We start from the raw sequence: 11,725 nt of genomic DNA, 5'->3' as shown, positions 1-11,725 counted from the left end.
CAGTTGATTTCAAGTGTAAATTTCTGACCTTTGCCAACACAAACCAACATGCGGCTTCAATATTGTCATTATTACTGACAAAGGTTTTTAAAACTTTCACTAATGTGGAGTACAGGACATGTGCTCAAGGACTGTCAAAAACCTCACTCAGCTTTGAATGGGCAAATTTCAAATTCTTTGTTCCTTTGGGTAGGAACCTCCCAGTCATGAGAGATTCTAAATATTTCAAATCATAGAGCACCAGCATCTACTACCTGCCAGAGTTTTCCACAAGCTCTGTCACTTCTTAATTGAGGTTGTGAAGTTAAGCAGCATTCAGCATGGCTAAGTGTGTCATTAATACGAAATAATCCCAGCTCCTAGTGTCAAAGAATTTTAACATGTGGTGCTGCAAGCCAGGATTTAGGAAGCTGAAAATAATACAGCTGTAATGGGAACTTAAGGACTTCAGGATTTGGCTCATAGCAAAGACACACTTTCAGTAGTTTGAACATAAAAAGTACTTTACCTGGCTACTTCTTTAGCAGGATTGTTTTAGACCTCCAGTGTAATTGAAGGGATTTAGGTCAGAAATTACTTACTGTGCTCTATGCATCCTTTTTTATACCATGGGTGTTCTATCAATCAGTACACCCTAGTGTTAGTTAATGTTAGATCCTGATCACAATTGCTTGCTTGATCTACTACTCAACAAAAAAGATTGTCATTGCCTGAGGCAGGATTCCCAAACTTTTTTCCTTGAGGCCCACCTGTGTAGCTGCAATAGGCACTCTGGCCCCCTGCTGCTTCCCTGGGCTCCCCACCCATCGCCCATCCCTGTCTGCCCCCCAGTGCCCAAGCACCTTGCTGTCTCTCCTCCCCTTTGCCCTGAGCTCCCTTCCAGGGCCTTGCACCCCAGGCCCGCCCCGCTCCTTGCCTCTTAACCACCTTGTCCGGAGAGAGGAGCCTGCTGTATGGGCGGCAGCACCGCTGCCGGCAGCAGCGCAGCACTACGGATGGCATGCTAAGTATTTACATGCTGCACTTACTTCTGTGCTGCTACTGGTGTTGGCACTGCTTTCAGAGTGTGGCAGCTGCCACTCAATGGCTGAGCCTGCAGTCCAGGGACACCCCTTGGCCATACACCTCTATGGGAAGGGGGGGAACCTAGGGGGCACCTGCGAGTTCCGCAGGGGAAAGCCCTGCTGCATGTGCCTCCCTGCCAGGCTGGCAGCCTTGGCCCCCCAAGATAGCCAGGGGCTCCAGCCTCAGGCTCACCCCCCCAAATAGTCACGGCTCATGGGGTGCAGCAGCAGGCAGTGGGAATGGCCATGAAACCTCCAGCCATCCTGGGAGCTGCCATTTCTAGGGTCGGCCCTGTCTCCTCACCCACTGCCTGGCAGCTCTGCAATGTGCTCCTCCGGCCCTGGGCGGGGGCCATTGCTGGCTGCCAGTCTGCCAACATAGTTTGGGGTGGCAAACCCCTCCCCCATACCCTCTCCTCAGCTCTGCCCATGGCAGACCACCCAGGACTGTGTCACACTCCATTTTTGGGCCACAGCCTAGGAACTCCTGGTTTAAGGTGATTCCACATCCTAATGAAGGGATTTCAAAACCACCAGTAATCACTGAATGAATGGTCAGCTCTGCATTCTCCAGAAGTAGCCCAGCCTGTCCTAGTCAGAATGTAATTCCTTCAGTCATGCACCCTGAGGTATGGCAGACACAAAACGGGGGTGAAAGACTTGCTCTTGGAAGTGCATAGAGCAGTGGTTCTCACTTTTTTTTTTGCGGACCACTTGAAAATTGCTGAGGGTCTCAGCGGACCACTTAATGATCTTTCCAAATGTTGTTTGTACCGTTAGCTAACTATTGTAAAGCGCTTGGGATAAAAGCGCTACATTAAAAAAACAATAAATAGATAAATTCTACAAATAAAAGCACACAACTCCTATTTTAATATCAGTTGTCTTACCTCTCTAATGCGATGGACGTGCCCTCTCTCCCCCACCGCGGCAGCCCCCGAGCTGGGGCTGGGAAGCAGGACCATCTCTCCCCGGCAGCTGCAGCCTTAGAGTTGGGGAAAGTTGCCTCTTTCTCTGGCCACTGCAACCCTGCACATCCCAATTCCTCCCACCCCCTCTTCTCACCCCACTGCCCCCTCCTACCTACCCCCTATTCCCCTGCAAGGCCACCTCACCTTACACATGCATCTTCTCCAGGGTCCAGGAACCTAATTAGTGGAGCCATGCTTGAGTGGACCACCTGAATGGCGCTCACGGAGCACTGGTGGTCCACCGACCACAGTTTGAGAACCTCTGGCTTAGAGGGTTTAGATAAACGGGACCAAATGCCCACTCAAGAACCCTTACTCAAACTAGCTAGTTCCTTGCTGGAAATGAGCTGCTTTAATTTGTGTAGTCTAGGGTGAAAATATTCTATTTGCTTATGTGTGTCTAGAATTCAAGCAACAACCCCAAAATCACAGCAAAATTGAGAGATCCATTCCATTATCAACTCAGATCAGATACCTCAATTATTGTTTGGGTCAAAAGGGGCTTGGCTAGAATGCAAATGATTGCTATCTGGAAGACACCTGAGGCCTAAACAAGCCTTGGGTTTGTCATCATTGCTATTACTATTTAAAAAAAAACAAAAAAAACCTTCAGTTTCCACATGCACAGGGATTCAGTCCTGCTGCTATTTATAAGCACAAATGCATTAGTTGCAGAAGTTATGGAATTTTTCACACACAAGCGAAGGTAGTAAGAAACATACTCAAAAATAAGAACGATCACTGGTTTTGTGCTGAAGGAATGGAGCAAAGTGTATCAAGATTGGAGCATGACATTTTGCTGCTTACTAAAGATTTTGATCGAGGAGCACTACTGTCTTAGGTAAAAATCCTATCTGTGAGAACTGGCAAGTCTTAGTTTCAATGAAACAGTCATCATCCTATAAAAAGCTTTTATTATTCCGTTGTACTGAAAGTTAAATTTAACTCAAACAAATTTTATGGCTACACAAATCAAATCCAAAAACCAGTGTAACTAAAATAATGATTAGTTAGATATGAATACCATAAGGCACAAGTTCAAGTATTAGTGTAACAAGTATCCTGGGAAACACACAATTCTTTTGTCACAGGTTTGGTTAACTGCCATCAAATATTAAAAATACAAGTTTTCCCATAGTTAAGCTTTCCTGGCTGATGAACACATCTGCTTTCCAGTGGACATTTAAAACAGCTGCAAAACCATTCTAAACAAAGTTTATATAAATTAAAGTTACATTATGACATGATTATGGGGTAAGATAGATGAAGAGCGAAGATCTTTCTGTAGGACCCAAGCAGTAAATAGCTGCCCTATGATTCTACTGTGACAGTCCATCTGTTAATACATACGAAAATAACTTTCATGTAACATTCATAGCAAACAGATTACACTATTCACATCTCTGCCTTTGGAAATAAGCTTATCAACTTAAAGGGGCACCACTCCATTAAGTTATAGGCTTTTTATATTACACTACTATAATACCCTCTTGGAAACCGTACAATTAAAAAGGTTTCCTTATTAATTTTGTCCTTTCATATTTGGCAAACCTTGATTTTTATCAGTATTTAGAAATGAGCTGAAATTAATCATTGTTATTCATCAGTATCTGTGCAACTCAGAGTAGTATTTTTCACACAAACTGCTACTCTAGCAAGAGCTCATAAATTATATGTGGGTCCTATGAGTGGCTTTTCTTTTTAAAATTTCTTGGCAACAGTGTTATGTATATAAAAAAGTTGAATCATAGAAACCACTTCAGACTGAAACAACCATTGTAAAGGTCAAAACCTAAACTAATTAGGTCAAAATCTAAACTGAGTGTCCTTTCAACATAAGCAGCTGTTCTTTTCTTTCCACTCCCCCAGGCAGAGGTCTGTAATTATAAGGTGTTCTTTCAAGAAATGCTTCATTCAGAATGGGAAGACTTATACAAAAGCTATTTTTCAGCAATGTGGGTTATAAAATGTAGGGAAAAAAAATAATTGTGCGATTAAATTCAGATCTCAGCATCGGGGACCATTTTCAATGAACTATACGGTGTGGTTTCCATTGATTTTAAAGAAAGTTTTAGAACTGAAACCCAGAGTAACTCTCAACGCGTATCACTTCATTGTATTTATCAAACTGTTTAAAATACAATTTGTACCTATCTCACTGCTCTGATCTTTGTTTGCAAATAAAATAATTTTATACTGTTTAGGACCCCTAAACTGCTACATGCTCTAGTCTATGCAGAAAACTCACTACAGTTTGTTTTTTAAAAACACCCAAAATCATGATTTTGTCTATCTGTGTTGTTCCAACTACAAAAAGTTGAGTTATAAAAATGCTAATATACACAACCTAATATTCAGCAGGATGTACCACTTTACACCACAGGTTGAAGGAAATAGTAAAGATTAAGAAACTAGAAAAACCAAATCCAAAAGCTTCAAAACAAGCTAGTTTTAGTCTGGATGTTTTTCTTCGTTTTAAAAAGATGTAATTGTCTAATAAGCTAAGGAAGGTCATACACATGACCAGCATCTGCAGTAGGTCACTTCCTTATTTCCCCAGTCTCCCATCCCATCACAAAATATATCTCTATCTATCTATCTGTATTTATATAAACAAAATGGTTTTAGATCAAATCGATGAACATTTATTTTGCACACAGTCATGAGGTTGGAAGGCAGCGAGATGCTAGCATTCGGTTTCTTTGCTGTCCACTCGATTTTGGCGCTGTAGTTTAAAAGATGATGCTTTCTCACTCCTAGTGACAGGATGATCTGTAAGATCCTCAAAAGATTTAGCAGCTGAACTGCTATTTGGGAAAGGGTCCTTCTCAAAACAATCTTCATCAACATGAGAGTCAGTACTTGGGTCCTCCTGAATAGTGTCCATCCTTTGGTGGTCCAGTTTTGGTGCTGCAGCTACTACGGGCACTGCTGTGGTGGGCTGCAGGGGCTGGTGTCGGCTTGTCGATTGCGCGGTCGGAAAGGGCTTGACAATTCGAACAGACGCTGAGTCCATACTGCTGAGCATCTCAACATTCTGCAAGACACAACAGCTCAGTCAGGTGGGGGTTGGGGGGGGGAGATTTTTTTCTAATTTGGAATTCAACTTTTGTTCGCTGTCCTTTCACAAGGAGAGCAGACCAAACACCACATTCCTTTTGGGGTTTGGCTACTTGGGGAGGAGAAAGTTACAGTAATTCATAAATAAAAGTTGTCACCTGATGGCTTTGGGGAGCCTTCCAGAAAGAAGAGAAGCTTTAAAGTTCAAGGCAAGACATTCTGATGTGACCTTACACTTGTCAAGTCTAAACCCTAACAGTTGGCCTTTTGTCTACTTCAGCTGATCATTCTCGTATGTTATGAATTATGATGTGCTGGCACTGACTTTTAGAAGACTGGCTAAGTTAAACATCCTTACAGCTAGGGTGTCGTGGTTTGTGCAGGTTCTAGTCTGCTGCCACTCCTGTTCAATGTGAGGCAATTCAGGGCGGTGGTGTGAGCTGGTGTGTCTCCAATATGCAGTTTATGCCTATTTCACTGGAGCCAATTGATGCAACTACAAAGACTGACAGAAGTGATGCCAAATGCCCTCAGTTGATAGAATATGCCCCACCTTTTGTTAGTCAAGTTTACAATCTAGGGGGTTATCTTTGTATCTTAACTGTTCTGGTGTGTCCAGGGGCGAGCCGTGGCTGTAGATTTATAGATTTTGAAGGCCAGAATGAACCATTATGATTATCTAGATTGACCTCCTGCATAACACAAGCCACAGGACCTCCCTGAATTAAATCCTGCTTCAAGTCCAATAGCTGTAGCAGGAACAGCAGCATATCTTTTAGAAAAAAATATGCAATCCTAATTTAAAGATTTCCAGTTATGGAGACGCTACCACAACCCCTGGTAAACTGTTCCAATGGTTAATAAAGAGGGAGGGGGCACAGAGAGGTGAAGAGATTTGCCCAAGGTCACACTGCAGATCAGCAGTAGAGTCAGGAAGAGAACCCAGATATCCAAGTCCTTGTCCAGTATCCTACGCACCGGCCATGAGTGCTTTTGATTTACTTTGGTTTAGACAAAAGATCGCGCCCTTGCAGTCTTGAGAGTGCAAGGTCACAATGTGTGCTACTGGGGCTGCAATTTAAGACCACTCCAATGGCAGTTGGTGCAGAATGTATCGCTTGTTAGGCAGTGTTTCTTGCAGGGGGCACATTACACCTCTGCTGTGCCACTGTACCAGCTTCTAAAGTGTCTCCAGAAAGAGGTTAAGGTACAAAGATGAGACGATTTTGGCCATGTTGTCTGAGACCTGCCGCTTTCACTATATGATACTTTAGCAGTTGAGATGCTCAAGCTAATAGCACCTTGGTTTACGTATGAGTGGGGCTAGAGGCAGGGATTTCTCAGTACGGAGTCCTTGATTCTGGCATATGCTTCCCCCACTGGTTTACAAGATCTCACATTTATTGACGCTCAGGATCATTCTTCAAGGCCTCTTCTGCAGGTTGAGTGGTGAAGAGGGTTTTTGTTGCATCTGGGAGGGTTCTAATGTTAACAGATCAGGTTGTCTGTTCATTTTATTAATGAAGATTGTACATACGCCCAAAGCACTGAACATGTACATTTAATTACACTGAAATAAAAATGAAAGAGTCTTGGAATGGGCTACAACTATATAGGTACTTATATGGCCTGCTTCACCACAGTATGAACTAGCAGGAAGTGTCACTGCCTGAAAAGTGACAGATCCTTCAGCCCTGTGACAGAAATTCCAGTGACCAACTGGAAGCAGCCCAAGGATCACAGTGTGAGAATCTACAGTTTCAGCTGGAATATCCAGCTGCTAAAAGGATATTCTGTTACTAAAAGGCCACTTTGCAAGGAATAACTAATTCACTCGGTAGAGACTTTTCTGCTACTGCTGAAGTCATCAGATTAATACTTCTGCCTCTGGAAACTCAGTTTTATTTGCATCACTTGGCCTAGGGACAAGTGTTCAGTGGTTGAAACTTGCTGAGCACACACCCAGACAGGAACTTGAACGCAGACACTTGTCACAGGACACACAGCTTTGCGGAACAAAGCCGCTTCCTGCATAAGATGCCCTGGCCAGTGCTCGGGAGCGAGTGCACCTTCAGCGAGTTAAAGACGTCACCACTCACAGACGCAAAAAGCAAAAGCCACAATATTTCATTTAAGCAAAACTAACATTCCCTCTAGAAGAAAAAAACTCAACCACAAAACACCCAACTTCTGTTTCATCTGGCAGAGTTTCTGTGCAGAAGACACCATGGCTGGCTTTCATTTCTTTGAGGATTATTCCAAAAATGTCTATCAAGATCATTCTTTCTAATAAACATTACATTTCAAAGCTGCTAACATACAGTTAAAACAATTACTGCTCCTTGAAAGCAGCAAACTTACACTCGGACAAAATAAAGATTTTGTGTTCTCTTCATACTGCTTATCCAATTTCTTGTCCTATAAAGGAAACAAACCGAACAGTCAGTCCTATATTGTTTGCGGACCAGATGAAGATACATTCTTTTCCCCTCACAGCCCATTACACTCCCAGCCTTGAACTGCAGCCAGCTGATTCCCCTTCCATAGATAGCCAATATTACCTCAGTAGGGAAGAGAAAAAGTAGTAGAGAGAGGCTCCTTTGCAATTAACACATGCAGTGACTCCTGTACAAGAAACCATCCTTATTAGAGAACCTCCCACCTGGAGATACTGTGTCAAAGTATCCATGAGTAGGGCTCCTAGGCACCACAAGAATACAAATATCATCAACATGGAGTAATGGTCTCAAGTTGCAGTGGGGGAGGTTTAGGTTGGATATTAGGAAAAACTTTTTCACTAGGAGGGTGGTGAAACACTGGAATGCGTTACCTAGGGAGGTGGTAGAATCTCCTTCCTTGGAAGTTTTTAAGGTCAGGCTTGACAAAGCCCTGGCTGGGATGATTTGATTGGGGATTGGTCCTGCTTTGAGCAGGGGGTTGGACTAGATGACCTCCTGAGGTCCCTTCCAACCCTGATATTCTATGATCATCATCATCCTCCTCCTCCTCCTCCCCAACACGACCGAGTTGAGTTCCCAGTACTGTTTAAGCAACTGATTTTTGTTGGTTCCTCGAGTGGTCAATTAAACCTGTAAATGTATCTGAAATACTAGAAAGGCTTGCAGCAAAACATATACTTCTACAGTATTCACTGCTGCTTCCTCATAATAAGTGCAAATGCCCATTTCTGGGGATTGTTTAATTAATTCCCTGCTGACGGCCAAGTTACTTCTCCCAGAGTGGGCTGACTTTCAGTGGTTCTGCTCTCTAATGTAAGCTAAAGGATTCTTAGGAAACTGTTGTTTTGGAGACTGAGGGCAGACTTTGCCACACCTGATGTGATCTGACAGACTCAGGGTTAAATTATTCTGTTTGCTACAACAGGCAACTTCCGCTTCTCTCCTGAGGATAGAGCCTGACTCCAAGCACAGTGCCAGCACTCGAAGTGAGGATCATCATCATCTATTATGTCATTCTAAGCAGCACTAGCTAGCCAAAATAAACAACCCCAAATTAACGTTTATCCACTGATGCAATCTTCTAATGTTAATAGGAAGTGTTTTGGTAACATTAGGGTTCATTACAAAGGGCCCTACAGAAGTTCGTGGGATAAGTCCCAAATAGTAACAGTTTTACCTTCATGGGCTCTTATCTGCTAAAAACTTACCCCCTGGATCTTTGCCATTACATGTACGAATAAGTTCCGTCTACAATATGATCAAACTGTTCAGTCACCTTAAAGTAGGTTTACTCACCACAAAATGGACAAGAATACTGAGAGGAATCCAAAATAGCAAGGAAAACACAAGTACGGAGCCCACTATATTGTCTGCAAGGAATTTCCCTGTAAACAAGTCCAAACCAATTAGTTATACGCCAAAGACAACATACAAACCCTGCTTATGTACATAAATATAGGTCCTGATTCTGCCATCTTTACTCGTGACTAACCCTACTAAGGGATTGGGCCCATACAAAATATCTGTTCAGAAACTTAAACCTCAAAGATGCTTAAAGTCACAAATGCTTTTCTCTGCCTCCTTTAACTCTTTAGTACTAGATGTTGCACAATATTTCACATTAGCAGGCTGGGATCCAGGTGCGCTTAGTTCTCCAAGGCAAATCTTTCATGACAGTGAGCCCCATCTCATGCCAATTCACAACTCTGACCTCATGGGGCAAACAACAATTCACATGCCTACTCTAATACTATGCTTACTCTCAAATATCAAGAGATACACAATACTTCTGTTTGAAGTTACCAAGTAGTTTTAATATTATCATCTGGAAAACTGCACAGTTCTTAGATCTTATAAGACTTTAGTCCAGAAGACTGAAAGCCATTTAATTACCCTGCAGATAATATGGCATTTACCTTGAATTTACACTGTCTGTTACCCTATCATTACAGAATCCTGTAATTGATATCTTTTGATATGGTTACAACACAGTGAGGAGAGCTGTTATACCAGGACATAACTCCATGCTTTGTGTTGTAAGGTGCAAGATTAGTAACAACATACATTCAACCACCTGAGGAGTGTGTGGATTCAGTATTACCCCCACCTTGCAGTGCATTACTTTATACTGTGATATTTATTAACTGAAAATTCCGCATGTCTGCCTTGAAATCCCTCTTTAAAGATCCATTTAACTGTGCTGCCTATAAGCAAGTCACCTATTGTTACTCCTTTTCCTCTGACTTCTGTCTACTGATTGGTCTTTAAATTAAAGGCTTCTTGGAGCAGAACCATCCTTCTTAAATGCTTGGAAAGTGCCTAGCAAATAATAACAATAGAGCAGGAAATGCAAGAATACTAACTGTAGCTTTAAAGATTTAGAAGGTGACATCAATATTTTCAGTTCTAACACGATGCACTAAGTTACATTAGAAAGACAACTTCTACCCAGTCCCACCTTCCGAGATACGAACAGTGATTTGTGGGAGGTCAAGCCATCCATAAGTCCCTACCTGGCCCGCACACAGTAAGAACAGTCAGCCGCCAATCTGATTCTTTGCACAGTGCCTTCAGGGCAGAAGTAACTGGGAATGTAGGTGCCTCAGCAAATTAAAAAAAAAACAGTTGGATTACTTAACTTACCAAAAGTATTGATACTAAGCTGATCGATGAAATCCCAAAATCGTTCAATCACATCCTGCACTTGCTTCTCACATTTGCCCTGCAAAAGCAAACATTTATTTCAAAGAATGATCTTATATTACTCAAGCCTTAACCATCCTGGTTGCAGGGCATGGAAAGGATGTAATATGAAACAACTACACAGTCAAAATGTATTTTGCATAGTTTATGGACATGTATTTACACCATTTTTCAATGACCGTGGTCCATTTCTGACTAGCTACAGTGACTGCTCTGAGGAAAGTCTCTGTTTTGATTTGCTTGTCTAAAAAGAGCTCTTAGAATCTAATTGTAACTTAAATCCATTAAAGCAGAGCAGTGTTTGATTGAGGTTTGTTAGTGCCTGTACAAAGCTTAGGAGGCCTAGGAGGGTTAAATTTTCAAAAGTGACTTTGGCACTAGACAGCCTAATTCTCACTGAAAGTCAATGGGTCTAAGGAGCTTAGGCACCTAAGTCTCCTTGGAAAACGGTACCCCTTGAATTCTAGAACAATATGTAGTATTTATATACTCAGATCTTTGCATCATATGCATCTCCACCCATTTCCTCTCCGAAAACAGCTACTACATATGTATAGGAAGATTTCACTGTTCAGCAGCAGGTTAGGTCTTGGGCTATTCTGTTGTTGCAACTGACTTGGGAGAGGAAATGGGTGGTGACAAATTCCTCATTTGCTCATCTGTTTATCAATCCCCTCCACTGAAGCATCAAGCCATTGCCATCCTTACAGGGGAATGAAATACTCATGTTGTTGGTCTTTTGAGGAAAAGCCAGGGCATGTTTGTGAAACTATTTAAAAAACAAAAACAAAACAAAAAAAAGGGGGACCAGATGCTGAGCACACAGCTTTCCTAATGCCCTTGGGAAATGAGGGCACTCAGCTTTGTTTTTTGTTTTTTTTTCAGATCAGGAGCTTAAGCAAAAAAATATTGTTTCAAAATATTGAAAAAAAACAAACAAATAAAAGTACTCCAGAAGTCCAATGACTAACTTTTTCAACGACTGCTTCACAAACTTTAAATGGAATTCCCTGGGGCCCCTTCAGGTGTTGTATATTACTCCTGACCGTTACTCCTATGTTGCATTTCTTCGCTTTCCATAGTTTTTCTGTGTTACCAACCCTGATCCCCTCTACACACAGAGCTCACTCACAAAGTCACTTATTTTCTTTCTATTCAAACCACAGGCATGGTGAATCTTATCTCATCAGCTCCATTGATAAAGAAGCTCTGCTCTTGAAATACAAGGGTCATTAAAATGGGCTTCGAATTAAAAAATAAATAAATAAAAATCAAAACTCCAGTGTTACCCGTCTATATGGCAGGGTCCAAGAATGCAGAAACCCCTTGCACAGGGATTGCTTTCACGGATGTCACTGGGGAGTTTGTGCAACAACTGCAGAATCAATCCCACAACATGCAATGCTTAGGGAAAAACCAGGGCTAGCTTTTGGCAGTGTTACACTGTCAGCGGCACCATTACATCAGA

The 11,725-nt window shown here is 42.1% G+C and overlaps 1 protein-coding gene across 1 annotated transcript in view; it reads right to left on the bottom strand.

Moving 5' to 3' along the window:
• Positions 1–2,932: 2,932 nt before the first annotated feature.
• Positions 2,933–11,725, bottom strand: part of ADAM17 (ADAM metallopeptidase domain 17) — a 63,334-nt gene continuing 54,541 nt past the window's right edge. Inside the window, exons 16-19 of the mRNA XM_074947674.1 lie at positions 10,198–10,276; positions 8,851–8,939; positions 7,457–7,513; positions 2,933–5,072 (exon numbers count right to left, since the gene is read on the bottom strand). Coding sequence (XP_074803775.1) covers positions 4,722–5,072; positions 7,457–7,513; positions 8,851–8,939; positions 10,198–10,276 — 576 coding nt within the window. The 3' untranslated portion in view covers positions 2,933–4,721. The remainder of the gene's footprint in view (positions 5,073–7,456; positions 7,514–8,850; positions 8,940–10,197; positions 10,277–11,725) is intronic.

Source organism: Natator depressus, chromosome 3 (genome assembly GCF_965152275.1).
Source record: "Natator depressus isolate rNatDep1 chromosome 3, rNatDep2.hap1, whole genome shotgun sequence".
NCBI classification, from domain to species: domain Eukaryota; kingdom Metazoa; phylum Chordata; order Testudines; family Cheloniidae; genus Natator; species Natator depressus.
The sequence above is the reverse complement of the archived record's forward strand: the minus strand, read 5'-3'. Positions and strand labels throughout refer to the sequence as shown.